Source organism: Ixodes scapularis, unplaced genomic scaffold (genome assembly GCF_016920785.2).
Source record: "Ixodes scapularis isolate PalLabHiFi unplaced genomic scaffold, ASM1692078v2 PGA_scaffold0__279_contigs__length_252992795, whole genome shotgun sequence".
NCBI lineage: Eukaryota > Metazoa > Arthropoda > Arachnida > Ixodida > Ixodidae > Ixodes > Ixodes scapularis.
In genome coordinates, this window is record NW_024609835.1 from 116,919,112 (window position 1) to 116,944,661 (window position 25,550).

The 25,550-nt window shown below is 41.4% G+C and overlaps 1 protein-coding gene across 1 annotated transcript in view; it reads left to right on the plus strand.

Moving 5' to 3' along the window:
• Nucleotides 1–280: 280 nt before the first annotated feature.
• LOC8050849 (tropomodulin) overlaps nucleotides 281–25,550 on the plus strand; it is a 131,641-nt gene continuing 106,371 nt past the window's right edge. The window contains exons 1-2 of the mRNA XM_040498908.2: nucleotides 281–764; nucleotides 15,042–15,142. Coding sequence (XP_040354842.1) covers nucleotides 747–764; nucleotides 15,042–15,142 — 119 coding nt within the window. The 5' untranslated portion in view covers nucleotides 281–746. The remainder of the gene's footprint in view (nucleotides 765–15,041; nucleotides 15,143–25,550) is intronic.

The window sequence follows — 25,550 nt, forward strand, 5'->3', positions numbered from 1 at the left end:
GAAGCTCGAACCCTGCCTTCCCGTCCTGGTGAAAAGCTCTCGCCAACGCAAACGCCACCCTTTGGAACTAAAAGCGGCGATTCCGGCGGAGACTCCCCGAGGAGGGACCCAAATATTTTCTAGGACTTGAAAAGAAACCTTCGGCAACGACAGGAGGAGGGGGAGGAAGATGCCACCGGGGGAGGTTTGGCGGCTTTTTAAAGACTTCTGGACGAACTCCAGGACTGACGGGAAACCAAGCTAAAAGATTACGAAAGGAAGAGGAAAAGAAATAAACGAAGAGTCATGAGCCGCCGCCATTTCGCTTCATCCTTCCCGTCAACCTCCTCCGTCCTCCGCCCCCTCCGCCGACCCGGCAGTGAGACAAACTCGCCCCTTCGCAAAAACGCTAGGCTTCCCGGATCGTTTGGGTGGTGCGAGACCCGAAATTACCTTTCATCCAAAACCATAGCTGGTTTTTAGTACCCCCCTGCGCAAGTACTGAGCATGCCTCTAACGAGGAATTCGCTTCCAGTGTGCAGCTTGGTCATCGTCGGATAAGCACCTCTGTCCGCGCTGAAGGTCGCTGTAACTGCTACGTCCAGGTGCAGTGTTTTGCGTAAGCGATTCGAACGACTCTCAACGGTGAAGATTTGTGCGCCTCAACCGTCCAGAAAGAACCCCCTCACGATAACCGCTTCAAATAGTGCCGCTACTCCGCTCTCTTGTTTGTGAGTGCACAGCTGTATTGTGATTCCGGTGCAGCCATGGAGGTCTTGATGCAGGTACGTTCGGTTAATCTTTACCTCTGACGCCCTTTGCCGACGCTACCGCTATGAATCGATCGTCGGGTCATCGAACTCTTCGTCGATGCCCCACGTCGATTTCATTGAAAGAGTGGCTGCGCTAGAAAGACCATGGATGGCATACTCACGGGTAGATAGCATCTCAAGTATGGCTTCGCTCAATCTAGCGCCTCGTTCGCCGTCGCGATCGCGCTGCCACCTATAATTGGAAAGGCGGCTGGGTAACGAGGCTGACTCGGCCTGTTTCGGCCTTCGGAAGCTTAGCGGCTTAGCCGCCGTACGCCGATCGCGATGGACATGGTCGCTATATTGGACGCCTGGAGCAGGGAAGGAGCTGTTTGTCTCTTCTTTTTTTTTTTATTTCAGGCTTGACTCTTTTAGAAGAATGGAAAGAAGGCTGAACTGGGGTTGCCGTTCAAGGTCGCTGAATGTGTGCAGCAGGAAATTATCTGTGCGGTTGTGAAAAGAGCCGGCTATAAACAAAACGAAAAATATATACCGTGAAAACTTCATCGGTAGTATCAAAAAGATTTTTTTAGCCTAACTGATCGCTTACGCTGATTAACGCTGGTTGTTCGACACAGAGAACTTTCACCGAAGCTTCCTCATTTTGTGTGCGGTATTTAACTAATCCATCTTTTTCTTCTCCGCGTTTATTCGGTGCTGTTTGTTTGTTTGTTTGTTTGTTTGTTTGTTTGTTTGTTTTGTTTTTTAATATGAACCAACTGGCCCAAATTACCACCTCGCTGTTTAAAGAAGTTCATTAAACAAATAACTATGATTAGTATTAAAACCGTTTTTTTCTCTCGAAGCTATAGCATGCAGGAAATATACACTGGGATAATTAAGCTAAGAGCAATAAGAAATTAGTTATTAATTATTATCGTATTTTCAGAAATTGTTTTGCAAAAGCGTTTTCATTTTGATTAGAAAAGGCCTCTTTGAGGCAATTTTACCGCAGGTTGAGTAATTAATGGTTCAATCGAATAGCGCTGCTTCATTTATAGCTTTCACATTTGAAATTGAAGTCGCAACACACTGGCAGCTTCGTTTGCAACGTGCAAGCTAAGAATGTCGCTACGCTTTTCGATTCGAAGCAATTTTCGCGCAGACACAATATATAGTTCAAGTAATGTAACTGAAAACCAGTGGAGAGAAGGGGTTGTTACAAGGAGGAGAAGGAAGAATGTTGTGGCCGATTTCCCGAAGTGACTTCCAGTTACTAATCAATATGATAAAAATTTTATTCCATACTTCCAATACAAAACTGCTTTATTTGTAAATGTTTAATGCATATTTTTTTCCTTCGTCACTCTAAAAAATGTCTTTAAATCTACTTTCACGCACAAAACTCGGAGAGCCAATCACCGCAACTTACGGAGGCAGATCAGCGAATGACGATGCGGAAACATATGTTTAGACCAAAAACCGCAGTCTGAGTTGTGACATTAAGCAATGCAAAACGTCACGCTTGCATTGCTTAATGTCACAACTCAGACTGCGTTTTTTGGTCTAAACAGATGTTTCGGCATCGTCATTCGCTGAGCTGTCTTCGTAAGTTACGCTGATTGGCTCTCCGAGTGTTGTGCGTGGAAGTAGACGCACAGACTTTTTTTAGGGTGTTCTTGGGATACCCTAGTCCGCGCACCGGACAGACCTAGATTCATGAGTTCTCTACTGCCAAACTGAAGTTACTGCTCCAGAGTTTACACAATTTACAAGAAGAACTCTTTGTGGAGTTCTTTCAGTTTGTATATATTAAATATTAATTGTTGACACCAATGAGTACAAAAAGTGTTTCATTTTAACTCGAACAAATTTTTTTAAGGGGGTAAGAAACGAGTACCGGTCTTGACCATGTATTCATCAGGCTTCGACATACATTAGATGAGGCAATAATCGTCCTGGTGCGTTGGTTAATTAACTAAAATACGTTCAATTTCTAACCACCGGTTTTAGGGGTCAGGTTTCAACTGCAGTATTCACGGCAAATTACTATTAGAGGCCAGACTAATTAAAATGATTTTCAAACATTGTTTAAAAATGTTACTGATAATTTTTGGGTTTTTTTAGTCCCATTTATAAATTGCGCACAAAAAGAGCGCCGCATGCCCTGCCCACGAGTACACTTGGGAGAGTGACGTATTCGTTTTATTCATCTTGGCATTATCTCGGCTGCATGTCCTTGATGGGTTCGCCGACGATAGAAGTGGCAACATGACTGAAAGGTCTACGTCACTCTTCTTAGCGTGATTGTGGGCAGGGCTTGCGCCTTTCCTCTTGCCCGCAAAAGTAAATCAGTTTTAAAAACGTAAAAAATGTATCACTTTATATATCTAAATCATTACATTTTCGCCAAATTTTTTTAAATTGTCTGGTCTGTGAGAGTAGTGACCGTCAATCCTGAAATTGCAGCACGACACATAAAATCAATAATTGAAAAGGTAAGTAACATACTTTAGTTAATTAGTCAACTTATCATGCCGATTATGTTCTCTTCTAATATCCACCGTGAAGACAGCACCTGCCTCTCACCCACTTAGAAAAGGAAAGACGTTTACAAATCTCTGTAACGTGAAATGAGAGCGGAGCTCTTGAGGAGGAAGACGAGTGGAGGGTACGGAGGGAAATGTATGCCCCTCCTTTTCCTCCGTATCCTCTCCCCCTCCCATCCTTCTTCCCTCCTCTTCCTTCCTCCTCCAATTCAGTTTCTCCGCTAAAATAAGTGAGGAAAATGACGTCACATGACTTGGTGTCACGTCACCTAAGAACAAATTCAGCATCGCCGCTCGATTTAGCGGACAAATTACGTTTCTCCACTGGATTTAGCGGGAAAACTGACGTCACGTGACGTATACGCCAATTCAAATCCCCGCTAAAATTAGCGGGGATATGAATTGGTGTTGAGATTAGGTGACATTAATTTTCCAGCTAAATCAGGAGGAAAAACTGATTTTTCCGCTAGATTTAGCGGAAAATTGAACTGGTGTCGGGATTACTCGACGTCAATCTTCCTGCTAAATTCAGAGCTAATACGCCGATGCTGGCGCTGCGAAACACGGAAACGGGCGCCTAAGAGGTGTACTTTAAAAAAATATAGGTTGGAATTAAAAGCAAACACTATGTATAGTTCCCATCCCTACTAGGACTACTCAACTGCAACTGGGTGATTTCAGATAACATCGCCCAAAGAGTGGCTGGTCGACACTTTTAAATCAACTGAATTTTTTATGTGCCATGGTGTAGTGTCTCGTATAAACGAATCCACAAAAAAAAAATTTTTGAACAGAAAGAATTGTAAGCCATGAAGAGGTGGACAGCTGCATTAACGCGCACTGATGGAAGGGGCACGTTTGAAAGTGAATAACTAAAGGAATAAAATTAGGATACTTTTATTAATTTTTAGAAACAAACTACGGCTACTGTTTGCTTGTAATATATAATAATTATATTTATTTCTTTTATATTTCGTTTTCTAAAAATTTCCAAACATGCCTGCTCGAACGACAAATGGCAAAATGTTGAGGCCTGTTTCTCATGAAATAATTTAATCATTATCATATATTTTCAGATAGCATTCTACTTATATGTGGATAATATTTATAAAAATGTATGAGGTATCTGAGTGATACGATAGTCGGGATATATTTTGGGCAAACACAGGGAAAACATCAAACAACGAAAAATTCAGACGCGAAAAAAAAAACAAAAAAACACCACCTTCGATTCTTTTAAATTTGGGTACCCTGTTATACTCTATTTCGGCATTTATTTCTTTTAAAATTATGTTGCATAATCTGATTGAGAAAGAAGACACAACTCCCCAAAGAAATGTCCTTTTTCAAAGCCTAAACTTAGTAGTGCCCTACGCGAGAAGTTACTCTGAGTTTCAGTTTCATAAAACTAACACAATTTTTTTATTTTTTTTTTATTCAGATGAGGCCATTTATAATTATAGCCATCGTTCACACAGTAAAATTGTGGAGAAAGTATATACAGCATTCTACATACAGCGTACAAAGAGGTATCGTATTAGAGATTAGTGATTCGAGAAAAAAATGATACAGTGTGAAGTTCTGCTTTCCGGTATATCTTATATTTAAATTAAAATAAATATAAACTTACACACACAAAAATAACGATAGAATACTAAAATTGTTTAGGTTAGCTATTTATTTCTGGGGGCAGATCATTCCAGGTGAGGGCTGCGACCGCACCGGTGTGTAAGAGCTTCGATCGATACTCTTGGTGTACGAATGGATCGTGGCTAGCCGAGATATTTGATTCTGATCTAATATAACGTTTCGTGATTCTTTTATGGTGATCACATAAAGATTATAAGCCAACACCAAGTAAAACAGTAGGTGAAATACCTTGCGAAGAAAACTGTGATAAATAAGATGTCCCTGCATTCAAAATGAGGAATCCTTGGGGAATCAAATTCAGCACCTTACGCTAAGGATTTCCTTGCTGTACCCATTTAATAAAGTTTCTTCTAACCAAATCCGACTGTCCGTGCTACATATATGTCACAGGTGCCTTCTGTTGATGATTTCCACAGCCGCCGCGCGTGCCAAATTTGAATGCCAGGAAAGGCGCGCACAATCAACCACACTTCTTTTTTTTTTTTTTTTCTTTCTTTTTTGTTGACGATACCGAACAACCTCATTTTCGTCCACATACACAAGATGCACGCCTTTCAGTTTCTCAGATAGAACGCTCACAATTGTCCTGGCCGTCCGAATTGTGTTTATTGAACGTTGTCTCAGGTTGTTCAGAGTGGCCTGGCGCTTCACGAGTCCGCCAACTGCGTCGCATGCATTTTCCCATGTCCAGATGCAGAACAAAACCTCTGGGCTTGCGGGCAATCGTTTTGTGCAAACTGGTGAAGCTGGTAGCGATTCTTAATATGACTGGCGGCCCCGTCACTTTCATACGTCACGTGCGAGTATACCGCAACGTTGTCTTCAACCCACTCTCAGTTTTTCTAGAGCCAAGCGCGTTCAGCGGCGGCGTCACACAGGTCGTCACTGATGATAGCAAAGCAATTTGTAGATTTTTTTTTTTTTGTAAATATCGTAACTTATTTTTTCAGTGTTATGCTTGAACTTTGTCAGGGAGCACGATGGTTCAGTTTTCAGCAAAGTCAAAATGAAAGACAATGCTTCCGCGTTACATGCACTGCTTTTAATCGTAGATCGCTTTATCTTGCATTTGTCGGATATGGTTGTGAAATGTCCAACTTTCAACCGTTACCTGAACGACTTCTAGGAACATCTCAGGATCCAATATTTTTTTCACAAGGTCGCCGGACTCCCACGTTGTAAGCACAATCTCTTCATCCTCTGGGATATGAAGTTCCTCGAGTGTAAGACTCCGACCTTCTAGGCAGTGCCCACAGTCTCCTTAAAGACACACTTCGTAGTGGGTCGCACAAAAATGCTGAGTTTATTTCACCATGTTGACTGTTGAGCCTGTAACGTTCTTTGCAGCGTCAATACAAAGGTAATAATTGGCGCAGCGCACACAACGCCAACTTCCTGGTGAGGAATACATTTGACCCATCTAGGGCGCAAGGAATCAAATTTGGTTAGCCCAACACCGGAATCAGGATGCTTGCCTTTGTATACACCAAAGGCCTCTCGGATTGGGCGTGTCAGGAAGCGCTTTGGCACGAACGTTCTCTCCCCGTCGAGCATGACAGAGATCACGTCCTTCTGGTTGGGACCTTGGCGCGAATATTGTAGCTCGTTTTTCGTGAAGGGCAGCAGACACGTTCTCAGGGCTCACCTTGCACCTCGTGTAAGGATCCGGCTCATACCACACGCCATGCTTTTATTTACCTAGAGCGTAAACACTGTCGCCATGTTAACCTTTCCTGGATTAATATGGCGACAGTGCTTACGCTTCTATTCTATTTAGGTGGGCTTCGAGTATCTGGGGGTTCTGCTGTCTGTTGGTGTGCCTCTTTGTGCCTGATATTATTGCCCTTAACGCCAGCGAGTGGGACGGCGACAGGCACGACTGCTCAGTAAACAGGCATCGGCGGCCATACTTTGTTTGTTGAAGCGAACCCCCTCATCCTTGACAGCGAGCGGGGAAATGCGAAAAAAGATTGTATCCGCCGTTTTGCCAGAACTAGCGACGAGTATCGTCGACTACTTCCGTCAACAATCGCGCCATAATTGTGATCTTCGCGCGGAAAGGATTCTTGCAAGCCACAGAACACTATCACGCAGAAAGGGAATGCTTGAATATATTTTTATTATAGATATAAATCAGGGATATAAATAAAAGAGAGAGAGAGAGAGGGGGAGAGAGGAGCGTATAGTGTCGTAGGAAAATAAAGTAAACATAGTTCCCAGTGGCCGATGGCTGCTGGATCTTTTCTCGGATCACTAGTTCGTAATATGATAGCTTTTTGTACACAGTAGTTTCTCCTCAATATTAGTGTGTGAACGATTGCTATCGTTATCAATGGCCTCCTCTGAATAAAAATATATAAAAGATTTGTGTTAGTTTCATAAAACTGGAACTTAGAGTCACTTCTCGTATAGGGCACTGCTAAGTGTAGGCTTTGAAAAAGGACCCTACTTTGGGGAGTTGTGTCTTCTTTCTCAATCAAATAATGCAACATCTTTTTAATATAAATGAATGCCGAAATAGAGTATAACAGGGTATCCAAATTTTATAAAAATCAAAGGTGGTGTTTTTTTTTGTTTTTTTTTTTTTATTCGCATCAAAATTTTTTGTTGTTTGATTTTTTTTCTGATGTTTGCCTAAATATATACCGATTATCATATTACACACATACCTTATATATTTTTTTAAATATTAATCATATATAAATAGAATATAATATTTCAAAATTATATGATCATGATTAAATTATTGCATAAGATACAGGCCTCCGAATTTTGCCATTTGTCGTTCGAGCAGGCATGTTTGGCAATTTTTAGAAAATGAAATAAAATAAAAATAAATATAATTGCTACATATTACAAGCAAGCTGTACCCATAGTTTATGTATAAAAAGTATTGGAGTTATCCTTATTATTTTGTTTTAGTTATTCATTTTCAAACCCGCCCCCTCTATCAGTGCGCGTTAATGCAACTGTCCACCTCTTACGATTTTTCCTGTCCCCAATATTTTTTTTGGACAATACTAAGTTTGGATTCGTATATATCAGACACTATACAAGAGAACATAAAAACATCAGTTGATTTAAAAATGTCGACCAGCCACCCTTTGGTTGATAGTTCTATTTAAGTAAACATTTTTTCATACACTACTGCTTGCTCAATTATTTATGGTAGTATTTTTACGACATAAGTGGCGTTAGCAAATGAGGCTTTTAAACGCCAGAAAACAATCGTCAATTCTGCTTAAATATAGTCGCCTGATGTTTTAGCAAATAGATATTCAATAACAGTTTAGAACAAGTATGGCACTTAATGGTTTTAGCGCTACTGATCTGGAATGATGGCTTCACTCGGGTAATTTTCTTGGCATTAACAAGCGCTACAGTGTAAAATTTACATATGAAGAACGCCAAACTTGACATGAGGGTAAATAGGTGAAAAAATATAAGAAGAAAACATAACGTGCACTTCGTTTGAGATCAGATAAAAGTGCATACTTAATAAAATAAAACGTTTCAGATAACATTTACGACGCAGCGAAAGAAGAGGGCATGATAAGTTAGGTCTTGTTGTCAACACACTTGCTGAATATGGTAACTAACTACGTACTAATACTTTTCGTCGAACGGTTTCTCATGGAGTCACAAGTGCGACTCATTTTCCCAACATCAGTAATGATGATGCATTTGTGTCGTTGAACAAACTTTAAAAAAAAAAACAATCACTAAATGTGAGACCACCATAAAATCGTTTTACATGAAGGCATACTGTAAGGGCACAAGATCATATATGAGTAAATAAATTTCCTAATACTTGGACATTTACACTATAAATATCTAAGAATCCTATGCACGAGTATAATCATTCATAAACAAGGAAGGTAATATACGCGTAATAACTATACTATAAATGATGACGCTAGCCTGTGACATCACCTCATCAACCTCGCCACGTAATGGCGCCAATATCGTGAAATTAACACAACATTCCAAGCCGATCAATCTAATCGAGGAACGTCGTTCCTCGATATAAATAGAAGCAGAAAGCCTCGTTCGCTTATCAGGAACGCATGCCTGGAGAACATCATATCATTATTAGGCTTTTGACCTTACTCCTAGACGCTGTAACTTCAGGTCTCGCATCGTTTGGAACAAGTTGCAGGTAACGTTTAATAAGCGTTCGATATATTAGATGTGGCGTGTTTGGCTGAGAACACGGCCTATGGAGCGCGAGTTCGTCTTTTTCTTTTTGGAAGGGTTGTGGTGAGGTCAGAACGCCGAGCTCTGGTTGACTCTATGTTGAAGGAAAGGAGGTAGATCTCAAAGCGAGCTGCCTCGAGGTCTACACCCTATGCTTCAATCAGAGCCAGTCAGTGCTCTGCCTTCTGACGTCACCAAAACCCCTGCAAAAAAAGCAGCAAAACTTGCGCTCCACATTGATTTTTGACATCATAGAAAAGGTTAGTTAAAAAATAAACAACGGCTAATATAACCTCTCTAACCTGTGCTATTGTAGCAATTACAGCGACAAGCGACTTCAAACCGTTTATATGATTATCACTAAATTCAAATTTAATTTGAACCGCCTCAAATGGTTTTGCGTACAGGTATACAGTCAACCCTAAGACGTATAAGGCTCGTTTAGTATATTTACACCTCCTGCACCAGCTGCTATCGGTACATACTGCCCTATTTAAGTTACGAGCGTAAACTATCTTAACACACGTGCCAAAAGTCGAGTGTCCTGCTGTTTTCTGCATCGGTGTAGGCTGATGTAAATAGATCGAACAAGCCCCTTATATAATACAGTGGAATCTCGTCAATTCAAACTCTCTTAATTACAACTTACGGATAATTCAAACTAACATGCAGGTCCCATCCTATGTGTCTCTATGGTACGAAACTCCCGGTAATTGAGACTGCTTTATTTAAACAAATTTTCGGTCCCCATCGAGTTTGAATTAACGAGCTTGACTGTAGTAGCCTTCATAGACCGATGTGAAGGAAGCCAGCTGGCGCTTCCTAACTGTTTTTCGTGCACTCTGCATAACGCATCTCTGAAATATTGATAGCAGTTTTCTACTTCGATATCGCGACTTACAAGTTTCTATACCTGGCAGACTCGACTCGGCCGTTTGTGAATCATTTGTGAAGCACGTGTTGGGCATGGTCGAGCACAAGGAGACTGTGCAAGTTTTTATTAGTCTTGTTTTCTCAAAAATCGCACCTTTAACCACGTTAGTTCCGGTTTTACTTGTGCAGTTATTGCGACTTGGACGAAGTGTTACGACTGCATAAACGCCGCGATTTTCCACGGATGCTTCTGGAGCATCGCTTTATGTGCCTGTTATTCATATGTATATTCACTTTGTGTGAGATACGTTAACCAACGGTCATATTCGCTTTCCAAAGAGTGCAACCCAGAAAAATTAAAACAACCCAAACACTGGTTCGTAAAACTATACAAGTTTAGAAGGAGCTTACGAAAAGAATTTGAAATTGGTATTTTCAATTCGCTCGTTTCTTCCTAGACCGAAACACAACAATCCTTGCATAATCTTGAACCCGTAAATTTACGTCTGTCATGCGGCGTTTTCGTATATCATGTACCTATTTTTTGACGAATTGTTCTTACCAGATGAAAATGCGTGCAGTCTTCACTAACAATCTCGTCTGTTTAAGATAGATTTTCGAATGACCAGACTTCTGTCATCACAGGTTTTACTTTCTTTAACTCACAAACTTTCTATTACTACCATCTTTCGTTTATGTTTAACGTTAAGATAAACTTGAATAGCATTAGAGACTTCAATACACAGACATTTCGAAAAGAGTATTTTTTTCAAGTCTGTACAAACGTTCGTACACACTTAAAGAAGGAAATACTTTTTTCGAAACGTCTTTGTATGAAAGATTCTATTGTTATTCAAAATTCTCTTAACGTTTTTAATTTCTTTATGAAATATATTTTAGTGCATTCGGTTTATTTTTCAAGAAACAGGGTATAAGACATCGTTCGAGGCATCAGTTATAGATCTATCAATCGAGACGCCGAATGTTTGACTCTTAGAGATAAACCTAACAAAGCAATAAAAAATAATATCAATAGCTGAACTACAGATTCAATTTAAAATGTATGTCTTTTGATGTCTACGTGTTTGCCTTTTCTTGAATTTTTAAGTCACAATAGAAGAATTAGGAAAACTCACTAAGCCTATAATAATCACTGGAGAAAGAGAACAAGGGCGACAAAGGACAAACACAAATCTCCAAACACAGCTGGGTGACTGGTGCGCGACCAAGCAAATCCGCCTGGTCCTGGTACCGAACCAGATAACTCTCCATTTCCAGTGGAGCGCTCTACCAACTTAGCTAACCAGGGGTTAGACGTCAGTAGAGCAAACGGGTTTCATCAGCTGCCACCAGTCTGACACCAACAAGAGTTAAATGACCTGCATCTTTTAAGGTTACGATGATAATCCAATCAATGCAAAGGTGCAAGCAGGACAAGAGTCATGATAATAATCCCCGGAGAGGGGGACCGAGGGGGACAAAGGACAAAACACAAATCTCCAAACACAGCTTGGTGGCTGGTGCGCGACCGAAAAAATCCGACTGGTCCTATTATCGAACCAAAGACCTCTCTCCCTCTCCAGTGGAGCGCTGTCCAACTGAGGTCCCCGGTTCGATACCAGGACCAGGCGGACTTCTTCGTTCGCGCGCCAGTCATCTAGCTGTGTTTGGAGATTTGTGTTTGTCCTCTGTCCCCCTTGTTCCCCTTCTCCAGAGAATATTACCGTCATGCTTGTCCAGCTGGCTTGCACCTTTGCATTAATTCCATTATTATCACTCACTGTGCAATTTGCTTTTCAATATAAATCCACCAGGAGCCAGTTTTGAGATCTGAAGTGGAAATTCAAGTTTATCTATAATGTAATTGACTTAAATCTGCATCTCCGTTATGTTGACAAATAAATACAACAGGGCCCAAATACGTACGCAACAAATGGTTGCCGTTAAACGGACATGTTTATTGCAAATTCTAGAAACTACAGCAATTAAATTTCAAAACTTTTACTCCTCCACGTGTCACTTCTTTATTTACAAAAGAGATGGCTTTTTGTTGCTGTAAACATTTCAGACTTGAGAACACAAAACATATGCCAGTTATCCCTCAACTTAAATATGTAGAGGCCTATAATCCAGTATTAGGTTGCTTGGTAAAAGCGGATTGTTAATGAAGAACACAACATTCCTTGCAGTGTTCATGAAGGTACTGGTAAAACCAGGGAATAAAAATACCAAATTATAAGGCTGCTTTATTCTACTTTAATATTACTTATTTTGCTACGATAAAAAATTCAACCGAATATGGTAATAACCTCATGTGACAGGCGGTCGTGCTTAAAAAGTCCACACGAATTAGGAAGGATATGAAACGTTCCCAAAATATTTGAATGGACACAACCGAAAAAAAAAAAAACTTGTGCACGCAAATTTTGTATGGCGGCGAAATAATAAAACATCTTGGAACATATTAAGTGCTATCGAAGTGTTGATTAGTTTCAATATCATGGCGACTGCACACCGTATAACAGCTTTAATGTCAAAATACCGTTCACTTAACAAAACAGTATTGCGAACTCCGTACGGTTAAAGGCTCGAATTTATTAAATACCTCTATATCATGTGCACCTAGACCAAACGGCTGGCTCAAGTGCATGAAAGATATTTTCGAACTATTTAGTCGTATACCGTTTTTTAAACACAACCTCAATCTAAACAAAAACTCCGACGAAATTCTGCAGAAGGCTAGAAAAAGAATCCGTAATCAAATATATTGAGGAATACAAACAAGTCTGAATAAAGACCACGTGTGCGTTAGGCGCACAATCACTTGCATTAAGATTTTATAGTGAATCAATTAAAGTTATACTAACTCTTGTGATCGGCTTGCTTTGCTGCTAACCGGACCTGTAGGAATTACAAGGAGTCAGCGGTTTCAAGAGCGAGCAACTGAATTTTGATTAGACGTAGACAAATACAAGTCGATAAACATATTTATGTAACTGTGTCTCTTGGCTCTCTGCCGCCGGGTCTCTGCGTGTTGTCTCTTGTGCCTCACCAAAAGGCGGTGCGCGCGAGGTGTGCGCGGCATAGCGCTTTTGACCACCGCGCTGACAGGACATGGCCGAATGGTCCGGCATCAGTCAAACGGGCCGACCAAGAACGAGGAAGCCGCCAGTATGCCCACAGCATTTATTTCATAAGGTTTGATAATGGAAGTTTTGCAACGGGTAAAAATGGTTTAAGTTAAGACGTATAAATCAAGCATCTGAAAAATGCAAGCACTCATTACACCTGTCCTGAAAATCAAAGGGTCAATTCATCAGCGGTCATACTCAAACTCAAGCGTGGAAAACGATGGCGGCGGCTGTTCGCAAACTATACATCACTGGCATGAACTGTTGCATAACTCAGGGTCACACTAAAGATGAGTCTCCCAAAAATGGACCTAACAGCATATCAAAACCTGTTTATATCTAAAGAAACAAACAATTACAGTAAAAGTATAATTACATAAATAATGAAATAATGCTCCAGCCAGCTTTTCGAGCGAGGTTGCATTTTAATATACATCGTTTGATTCAAATCGTTTTGGTATGCATCGATTCGTAGTTGGATTTGGCAGCTTCCCGCTTCACGGGGAGTTCCTGAAGTAACGTATTTTACAAACTACTTTACATGTGATCAAACCGGTTGCTATGTTCCTAACAACGAGCAGTCAGTCAGTCTCAGGGTGTTTCTTTGTGATTTGTTAGTCGGACAGTCTATATAGTACGACAAGATGTTGATAATGAATAGCAGATTAATTTCAATGATAGAAAAATGAAAGTTGCTTAAACTTCTAGCCATTCTTCATAGAATTTATTTCGCTCGTTGAAGAGCTTTGCGAATATGTCTAACTATGTAGCTGCCTCAAAGTCATTAAATCATCGCATTTATTATATGTATAGTCACTATTTTTAAGCACTCGGTTTTTTAAGGGGTAATTCGTTGTAACTCACCAACAGGCACCATAATTAATGACACATAAAAAGTTGTTCATTCGAAAATAGAGTACTCATATGTAATTTAGAATCCAGTGAAACTGCTTAAACTCGATATAAGAAATAATCCTATAAAAGCTCGAATTATAAATGATGGCTCCTTTCCGTGAAGTTTTATGCCTTATATTTAAGATGAAAGTTTGGGCTTGTCTTATTTGCCACAAGCCAGAACCTTCCTTTATAAGTACTCCGTAAACTGTACTTCGGCAACTTTTACTTTAAACTTACAATTTTTAAGAATATGAGCGCTCACACACTGATAGGTTTAAAAATAGCTATGCAGTAGGCAATTCGGACACGATTCAGGACCCAAACTTTCATGGTGAAAATTTCAGGCATGGCAGTGTATCAGTGTACATGTGGTTATTCTGATTATTACACCTCGCGCTGCATACAAAACTTGGCAAAGTCTTGTCAGTTCTTTTCCGCACTATTGTGAAGGCAACATTTTATTAATGCATAAAAACGTTTGGTGTATATTACGATCACAGTTTCCTTTGCCATAGCTAGATGTACTGGTCATGAATTAACTTTAATTGCGTCACTTATTTGTATACTCTTACTAAGTGCAGAAACTCGGTATATGCTGTCTAGTATTTCTATAATATAGTTTTGTAATTTGCAGTTATATAGCAGCATTTCTCTTAGAGTGGTGGTTCAGTTGATAAGCTTTAGGGAAACATAGCTGAACAGGCGCAATATTTAGTTCTATCAACTCATTCTGTAAACTTTTATTGTAATAAAGGCCTAAAACAGCCCTGCATAAAATATAATACTGGCACAACTATTAAGGTAATTCATTTCAGCGAGTCACTCCCTGATTTAAGCTGAAACCTTAACGCAACTGCTTCAAAAAAATGTCATTTTAGAGACAAATCAGCAAGCGACAGCACTGGAAATAAAATAATTTGATGTCTTAATCGTGCAAATCTTTTAATAACATGTAAGCATGGCGTGTGGCGGAGTGCGCCAACTTTGTTCTTTGTTTTTGTTCTCTTACGCAGGGAAGCATCTACGAGGAACGAATTCACGAGTTTTCGAAGAAGATAGGTCGGCGGATACAAGTCTTCAGCACTGGAGGAGGAATGTTTTCATCGTTTAATAAGTGAGAGCAGTAACGGACTATATATCTCTCTACGCGTAGCATGCGACATTCAAACTGAATCGTAACAAATGGAGACGAGAGGCAAAACATTAAGAAAGCCCTGGCAAGAACAGTAATTTAACATTAGAGTAAAGTCCTGCTTTTTTGTATTATTAACCTTGTTGGCATCTACTGCACATCACTTTTTTTGAATACCCATAAACAGAAACTAAGTGTCTGGGGAATTATATACCTCACATGGCTATTATACTGTACATGTTAGGGATCTGTACATGGTGCTTGACAACAGACCTTGCTACTCAGCTCTTTAACAAATACTTGGTCATGTAAATTAAAGACAATATTAGAACTTGAAGAACGTTAGACGTATTTATTTGTATATTTAGAATCTCCTAACATATAACTGCGTTAAAATAGAGTTCATATCCAGGCTACCAAAAACGTGTCTCGCCAATATACTATTCGTGTGCTTTAAAACAGTAAGACTTCCTCCATGAAGCATTGGGGTAATAATAAAAGTCAGCTAAAAGCTTCAATTAGATCATTATTGTCGTAATTTGTGATAATTTTGAAACCAACATGTTTGAGACATCCTTCAGACGCGAACACAGCAAACATGAAACGTGCCATAAATCTGCCATAAAAATTTAACTGGCACAACTATTAGTTTACTTCTTGATTTGCCACAAAACAAAACATATGCACTGATTAAGCTTTTATTTACTAAGTTATGTTGATTTTTTGCTAATGAGGTACCAACCATGCTCACATGCTGCAAGCAGACAACCCGAGCTGTGTGTGTCAAGTGCATGCTGAAGGAAGTACGTTTTCGGAAGCAAAGATGGTTATTAGCAATATCGGTGTCAAAATCGTGTTCAGATTTTAATTGCGGTCTGACGCCAGCAAAATCCGCATAATATATCTAGCTCTCGGTATACGTTTGTTTCTTTGGTACTTTAAACTTCCTAAACAAATAGCAAAACAAGCACGCAAACTGTGCGGATGTGGGGTTAGTTCGGTATGCAGCTTGGAGCGTGAGGCAAAGTGTTTTTTTTTTTATATGTTGGACGATATGCACAAGTTGTGTCGCCCAAATTTGACAGGGCATCATTACTAACATTAAGCGTAACATCTGTTGTCTGTATTGCATTGTTTCCAGAAAAATGTAAAACATAACAACTAGAACACTTCTCGTGTATATAAACGACCAGAATGCTCAATTAGTGACCATAGTCGAGGTAATAACAGCTTGTTAAAGAGAAAGAAATGTTCGTGTATATTTAAATAATATTCAGCAAAAACCGAGATGACATTGCATGTACTTAGTACATAGTAATAGTTACTCATGGCACAAGATTGCTTCCAGTGCTTGTGCTTGCGTGTTTTTTTTTTGTTTTTTTTTTTTGCGGTGGGGTGTGCGTGAGCCTGTTTGTCAGTCCGATCTTGGTGCGTTTGCGTGCGCGTGCTGCCAGCATATGTCTCTGCATGTCAGTACCCTGCAGTCTCCCGCAATATAAAAAAAACCCCGTTTGCCAAGGCACTTAATGCGGCTGCTAACCACACCTTGGCCGGAGACACTTTATGTATTTTTAGATATAAAATAGAAGAAAGCTTCGCGTATTTCATCACCTCAATCAGTGTGGGCCTGTCCCAAGCGAGGCCAGAAAAGTAGCCTGAAACTGCTCTGCCGGATGTGTCTTTAATATTGATGGAGGCTGTACGTCTGTGGGTGTGGGTGTTTATTCGTATTGTCACCGTGAGTGCGCAGGGCCGGACTATAAGGTCGGGAAGGGATAGGCAAAAAGGGAGGGGGGGGGGGGGGGGAAGGAAGGGGGGGGCCCGCCGACCGTTTTTTTTTTAAGTTTTTAAGAGCAACATTTTGAATAAAAAACAAAACGACATACGTAAGCTTTGTTTAAGGAAGATATGTTTAAATTTTGTTGAAATAGTAATATATTAAGTAAAAAAGATAGCTCTGGGCAACGCCTCACCCGTGACGTAACATGCGTCCGTGACATATCTCTCGCAGACCTCCCCCTCCCCCCACCAGCCTGACCATTAAATCACCCCTGTGAGTGTGCGTATGTCTTTTTGTATCTGGGCGTGTGTCAGTACCTTTGAGAGCATATGTGTGTGCTTGCGCGTTTGCCTGTGCATGCGCCTGTATATGTGCACGTCTGCTGCTTGTATATGTGCGAGAGTTTGTGTATAGTGATGTGTGTGAGTGTGTTCGTCATTCAACGGATGTCCGACAGTCAACGAATGTTGAGCGGTAGATACCATAACTCAAAAGAAACGTCTCTGTTGTTGCGTAATTTCAAGGAGAATAGCGAGCGTTTTTCTTTCAATCTTTTCTTCGCAAAAACTTGATGACGTAGCTTGGAGGTCGCAGTGTCGGCGTAGTCTCCCAGTGACGATATTTGAATGCGGCTCGTAGATTGAACCAGGACATTGCGTGAGCGCTCAATTTGAGCTCGTGATAATCAATAGCTCGAGAAGCATTCGGGTCGTGGCTCGTGTCTTATCGCTGTAATGACGACAATGGTCGAATCATAATAATGTCTGGAAGTTGGAACTCAGCACGTATTTTGTGCTTAGACAACTCCAGCGCGTGGCTATGATAAACATTTACGGCATATAATCGCCTCCAGATCATGTGGTCGCGTGTTCTGGCCGCGATTTGGGGGGGGGGGGGGGGGGGGGGGGGGGTTAGGGTTAAAGAATAAAGGGAAAAGCTGTTTTTTTTTTGTTTTTTTGTGACCATCATTACATGTGGAATAATAATAACGCGCTTTTCGTGGTGTATAAACATCACGGACTTTTTCCTAAGCTGTATTTGCTCTAAGTACAAAAATCTTTTCACCGCCTTTTTTAAATTTCGAATCACAATCTCTTTTTCCAATGATTGTAGATTTACTTACACAGATCTGATGCGACATTGCAATACCATGAGTGCTAAAATAATTCTGTTCTTCAGTTCCCCTTTTGCGGAGACCTTTTGCGGAGAAGTGTGCTGGCGCGAATGGACTCTTCCAAGTTTTTATAATAGCTGAGCTTTTTCTAGATTAAAGTATACTTAAAAAGCCTTTGGCCTGGTGAGACAACATTACAATGAAAGCATTGTTTCTCTCTCCGCAAGCATCCGTGAGCCATCGACTCTCTAGAGTGTCTCGCTTCTACTGCGAGAGGGAGTCGCTCTCAAAATAAACCAACTGAGTGCGCCCCCCTTTCGCGCTTTGCTGGAGCCTAGCATTCCTTCTTCTAGCCAGCTGACGCGGCGCCGTGTGCGGTGTGCACAGTACCTCCGCCCGTGACTGACTGATTTCGTAAAAGCGTGACGCCCCCGTGAGCCGACAGCCGCGAGGTGTGCACGCGAGCAATAGAAGTCTGCGAAAGACCCTCTCCCTAGTCGAGCGTTTTTTGTTGTTCCTTTTTCGCCCGCCTTTCTTTGCTTTTTTTGGGTGTCCATTGTTTTCACTATAGTAGCGACGGAGCCGCTGGAGCATGAATACAATGACCGATCACTGTCCGCCGCCGCGCGTTTTTTGTGTATCGGTCACGCGCGCACTTTCACCTCATTGAAAGCCACCGTACGCGAAATGTATTTCCGGGTGCCCGTCTGCTGCACTCAGCACTGTCACTGGTAATCGGGTATAGGAAGTATTCTCCGGCGGCCATAGCTGTGTGCGCGAATTCTGAGCGCGTGCTGATGGCGAACTTTTACCGTTTTTTTTGCAACGTGCATTCCGCACCCTCAAGAGTGCCGGTCTTCGCAGCCTATTCATGTGAGCTCGTTCTGAGCATGTGCTTTAAACAGCACCCAGAAATATGGCGTCCAGTTAAAACTTCCTATAGAAAGCGATGTCAGCTTATCTAACTCCGAGAGTGCTATTTTTGACTCCAGAACAGCTGCGACAAAGTTATATAGACCTTTTTTATACGAACGACATCTTGAATGTCGTCGCATCTGGTATGCGGTAAAACATCGTTTTGATCTCTCACGCCGCTGGAGGGTGTTTACGAAAAATACGTGATTGTCAAATATTATTTTTTTGGGCTCACCTATACCTTCTCGCATATTCCAAAATAAAATGTTCTTTTCGTCTTTTTTTTTTTTTTTGTCGCATATTAGATTTGGAACCCACGTGACTGGGAAGGACAGAAAACAGAAAACGTCTATAACCTTCCTTAACCGATCCGTCATTGATTCGGAATATGAACGCTTGCTTGCAATTCGCCGACGAGCAGAGCGCAAAGTGAGGCAGACAAAAGATCCAAATGACCTACGAGCAGCTCGAGAGGTCCAAAGACACACAGGGCAGCACGCGCAGAAACTTGGTTGGCAATTGCTCGAAATCCTGTTCGTGCTTCAATTTATTCCAAAAAGCCCTTTATACATATCTCGAGGATTGCACGTGGATTGAAACTCCACCACAACAATTACGTCCATTTGAGGATCTAGCTCTGCACAAAGAGTGTTCTGAAAAATATATCGCTGAAGATTTTTGTTCAATGCTCACTAGCTCATTATCTAACTTACAACATGGGTCCAGAAACGGTGTTGCGATTCCTCCCAGAACGGATGAAAAAATAAATGTCTCGTTCAGTATGCAAGAAATGGAAGCTACACTCGTCTTGTCAAATTCGAAATCGTCACCCTGCCCTGACAGTGTAAAGTATTCAGACAAAATTCACTTAGGATCCGAGGCGACGAAGACGAGGCTCTTAGCGCTGTTCAACATCTCACGGGAAACCAGTCTTGTACTTGCCAAATGGAAAAAGAGCAGGATAACTCCTCTACTTAACCCAGACAAGTCAATGCTCGATATATAGTTTTACCGCCCCATTGCTCTTGCAAGCTGTATAGGTAAACTGGCGGAGAAAATGAAACTCTTTCGCATCGAATGGTATCTAGATCGAAAGTGGTATTACTCAAATATGATGTCCGCATCTTGACCTGGTCGAAACTCCGTCTGCACTGTGATTAATCTCGTGACCTCCATAGAGCAATACAGGAGGGACGTATATGTGCCGCGGTATTTCTAGATATTGCGAGCACATTCGATTTCATCACTCATAGTGCCATTTTCGAATCTGTAAGAGAACTTGGACTGGGTGGTCATATTTATCGATGGCTAACGAGCTACCTTGATCACAAATTCATTTACACTTCCTAATACACCTTGTACTTCGCTGTATGCAGGCGACATTTGTATGTGGACATCACGAATAACGCGTTTGCATGTAGTACAAGCAAGACTTCAGCGAACATGGGATATTTTGCATCAGAACATAATACACTCTAAACTACATGTTTCAACATCGAGGTCTGCTGCAATCGTCTATACTTGTCGAAACATGGATAATTACCCAATGGAAATTTGTAGAGAAGAAATTCCGTACGTAAAAAAAACATCTCTTCTTGTGCGGCGGCGTTGATCGAGGCCTCGCATAAACACCACACGTCCAGCATCTTAAAAAAAAAAAAATACCTAGCATCCTTTGTTTTATTAACCCGGTTCATCACGGGAACTACATGGGGAGCGAGGGTTCCTGCTCTGCCGTGCTTTTACCAAGCCATTTTTGTGGTAATACTGTGCTACAGCCTCCCGGTATTCAGCGGCAAATGCAAGACAAACATGAAGATGCATCAAAGCCTGCGTGCTCGAAGGCTCTTTGTTACTGCCTTGTTCTCCCTCGATTAACGTCGACGTTAGGCACGATAACAGAATCCAAGCACTTACCCGTGACTCTTCTTCAAATTCTGAACACCTTGACAACACATATGCGACACCTAACCTGGCATATAAAAGAATCACCTTGCCGATTGACAAGTGCCGATTGACAAGGGCCGATATTCTCCAAACTTTTGTCGGGTGATATTACACAATTAGGAAGAGTTTCCGAAAAAATTAATAACAGCAAAAATTACAGCTACCCTACTTGGGTCACACCCGTTAATTACTTTTGACATCCCCGGGATATAAAGGTGAACCCAATACTCCTCAGGTGGTGCTGTATCAGAACACAATGACCGCCATATATATGGACACCATGAATCTCCTATACATGCCGATGGTTCCACATGTGAAACGAGCTCAACTTCTGCAGTCATGTTTCCTACCAGACATTTCATTATGAAGGTAAAACTTAGTCACAAGACATCTTCAACCGCACTGAAATTGATTGCCATCCGGGAAGTGGTGAAATACATCGGGGGTCAACAACCGCTGTCATGGGCAATATTCACTGATTCCAAAGTGACCTTAAGAAACCTCCAGTCGGCTATGGCACGTGGCGTTTACGAAGAACTTGACTTGAACATTATGTTACTTTTAAACAGCTGCAGACAAAAAATATATGATGTCCACCTCAGCGGATTTCAAGCCATTGTGGTATTTCTGGAAACAAGGCAGCGGATGCAGCGGCGAAATAGGCCTCTCAAAATGAGGGCACTTCGAAAGTTTCTTTATTTCGAATCGGATGCCAACTCAGCAGTGCGGAGTGTAGCCAAGCTCATGGCATCCCAGATGTGGGCTGATCCTGAGTATCACCACGCCCCATTCCACGCCCTGAATTCACATATGACATTTAAGTATCCATCATGACTTCCAGGCAAGTCGCAGGCAATGCTACACAGACTCCGATTAGAAGTGGCGTTTAGTCGACACTTCCTGCACCATATAAAAGAAAGAAACAGCCCCCATTGCCCAGTTTGCGATGTCTCAGAAACCGAACGTCCTCCCATCTGTGACTGTGTCATCCATGCCGTGAAACGAGAAGACCTTTGAGGGACAGTCCAGAGCCTCGACAACAAACCTTCATCCTGTGTCAACATGTTGGGTTCATAGCGATGCACAGTACATTCAGTGAGAGCCACGAAAGCGCTCGTTCCATTCCTTCAGGACACCCGACTAATGCAATCCTTGGGTTGCCAAAGGCATGGTAACGCTTTTTTAGACGAGGACAAAAGAAAGAAAGACAAGACAGACACGAGCGCTGTCTTTCTTTCTTTTGTCCTCGTCCAAAAAAGCGCTACCATTCCTTTGGCAACCCAAGACCAATACCAACTAGCCTAGCATTCAGCTTTGATAATGCAATCCCTATAGGCAAAGTACCTCTCAACCCTTTATCGGGTGATCGATGGCCGAGTGGGCTAGAGCACACGAGCTCGGAGCACGTGGAGCGAAAGCTCGCGCTGCAGAACCCAGGATCCCAGGATATCAGGTTCATCTAGTTTGAAACGGGCAGGGGTGGGGATTGAGCTTAGGATTCCTGCGATTGAACCCAGGGATCCTGGGTTCAATCCCCACCCCTGCCCGGTTCGATCTGGATAAGCATCGTACTCGTACCGGCATACGGTCGTGTATCACTACTGCGTGGTGCGCGTTAAAGACCCCAGGTTAGCGGTTGTACCGCCCTTCAAGCACCATTATTAAAAAAATAAAAGAAATTGAAGGATGGTGAACTCACGGCGACTGACAGTAGCGACCGATGCTTTTGACTTATGGTTGTCGTCGATTAAGATCGTGTCGATCGACTCGGATAGGATCGGTCTAGTGAACGTAAAGCACAGCTGTGCAGGCTAGTGCTACCAAAAGGCAGCTACACCTGTACGTCAAATATTATTTTTATAGCTCAGTTGTCCCGATGTCATGCCATTTGGTGTTAATCTTGATATTTAGTTTTACTTGGACTGCCAGTCCTAAAGGACTTCTATCCATCTAGACGACGTTCTTGATAGCGCTGACTTTCTGGTATTGTTCAACGGGAGAGGTTCGAGGAACCCAACGGAGAAACTTGATTCCTTATATTTTGTACAGTGCCCGGCTGTGCTAGCATTTGGACGCCGCAAGTTCGCTCGACACCTACAATAACCAAAGCCTGCGAATAGCTTGCTCAATCTCCAAGTACATCGTCGCAGTCAAATCGCGTAAACTCCGCAATTAGGCTCGATCCTGACGCCGTTCGTCCTTTTACGCATTTACTGGACACAACGCCCAGCCGAACACTAACGTAGCACTCGTGTTCAATCTCACTGTGATGGCGTTGCGCAGGCTTTGAATACTGAAGGTGGTGATGGTTGGTTTCACACGTGATTTTCTCGTTCAATGGATATGTTGGAGTTAATAAAATCTTTACCAATAAATTATAGTTTTAACTTAATTAAATAAATGTCACTATAATGCTTCGAATTCACCCAGAGATAAGTGCAACGAACCGAAACGGGTGACCTGATCCAAGGTGTTAGTTTTGTGTCGGAGCGCATTACCAACCAGGTAATGCGATAGAGTTCCACAGACAAAAAGAAATTCAATGCGCGACATACAGAGTCGGCGGCCGCTTCAGTATAGAGAGAGCAATGCAGAGCAAACAAGCGATCAGCATTTTTTTGCCGTTAATACCTTAGCGCTAAAAGGATGCCATTAAAGTCATAGTGCGGTGTAATGTGGTTATAACAAGCGTCATTAAAATTCAGCTTTGTAATCTTGGAGCGCCGGGAGGAACGGAGCAAACACTAAGCATAAAGCTCGCGTTTTCTGTTCGTTCCGTTCCTCTTCATGCTTCAGTGTTACAGTGCCTGTATTAAACAACCTCGACGGTGTACTTTCCTCTATACCAAAGTAGGTAGTAAAAGTCCTGTCCCGAGAATTAACGTATGTGAGTAAAATGCTAGAAGTGTTATGGTCGTGCTCACGCCCGTGTTCACATGCTACCGTTATAACCCATAAACAGGGATGGGCAGTATTCCAAATACAAGTATTTGAAATACGTATTTCAAATACTTTGTGTATTTTGCATTTGTATTTAATTACAAATTGAATAATGTATTTGACGTGTGTATTTAAATACTAAAACGTCGGTATTTCAAATACAATTGTAATTAAGTACAATTTTGTGGGCGAAAATACATCCCTCAAATTTATTGTCACTGTCCAGAGCAGGAAGAAAACTACGTTCTGCACCGAATGCAGTGTCTCTCAATCAAGCACAAGCGTTCAGTTACTTTTTGATTACGGTGCTAGTCCAGGGCAAGAATAGTGACGAAATCGGCGTTCACAGGCAGACTGGCTAAATAAGTGCCTGTGACAACTTGTGATGCTTTCCAGCCCGATTTTCATCCATATTTTTGCCTGGAACATTCTAAATGCGCGGGTCGCCCAGATTTTCGTAACTGGTGCGAGTTGCGGCAATAAAAAATTCTCTAGCTAGTGCTGCGCGTCTTGGTCGTCTGGGTTCTTTGTTGGTCTATACCGAAATGTAATTGGCAAAAAAAGCTGCTTGAAGCACTGTACTTTTTTCACCTATTACGTCCAAGCTGATTACATTGTTTTGTGATTATATTTCTATTCCGTTACTAGAGCCTCGCACACTAACTCCCGAGTGTGCGATGCAAAATTAAAATAAGATACCCAGAAACCCGTTGTAGGTGCCCTGAAATCGCTGAAGCAAATTTTGAGGAATGTATTTGGAAAAGTATTTGGAGGAGAACAAATACATATGGTTGTATTTGTATCTTGTACTTAAATTCTTGTTTGGAAATGTAATTAGATTAGTAAGTAAATACTTTTTTGACGAAGTATTTTGTATTTGTATTTCGATACATATTTGCATGTATTTTGCCCATCCCTGGCCCATAAATATACTCCTTCGAACTATACGGGAACTTATTTCGAAATAGTCAGGCAGTAGACGACGGCCAATTAAGTTGAGAAGATTGCGTCCAAGTCTTGGGAGTCTTTGAAAATTCTTCCCTTAGTGTTAACACGCTTAAATCATATTAGTTAGTTTCTGTTTTGGCCATGTGGGGTTGTTACCTCGTGTTACTAGTGATTTTAAAGAACCGCCTTGCCTCCTTAGGATATATACATTTATTGCGGCTTCAAAACTCGAGTTCGGTTTCATTGTCTGAATATTGGAATCTAGAACTTTGTCACAGGTGATTAGCACGCATTGTGTACGACTGGTTATAGTCACCGGGAATTTCTTACCTATGACTCAATTCAGATCAGAACAAATTATCAGACAGTTGCAGCTCCCTGTTCTCTTCATGGTTCTCTTTTATTGTACAAGATGCCTACACAAAAAAAAAACTGCACGCAGTTTGATTATCTTGTTTGTTTCTATAATTCGCCCAAGTTATTTGTGGCTCCAGAACGCTTGACTTAAATGTATTACGCCATTTTCTTTATTTTAATGCAGACAGAACAGTTTCAACGCATGCAATGCTGCCGAGAGAGAGAGAGAATAAACTTTATTCAAATCGGCCCAGCAGTTTTGCTTGAATGCTGCAGTTGATATTTTTTATTGTGGTCGCGTGATTTCAATAAGTCCCTGTGCATCCAGCTTTGCTATTGTTCGTGTTTTGAATGTTGTTTGTGTTTTTGTTTACGTATGCCAATAACTT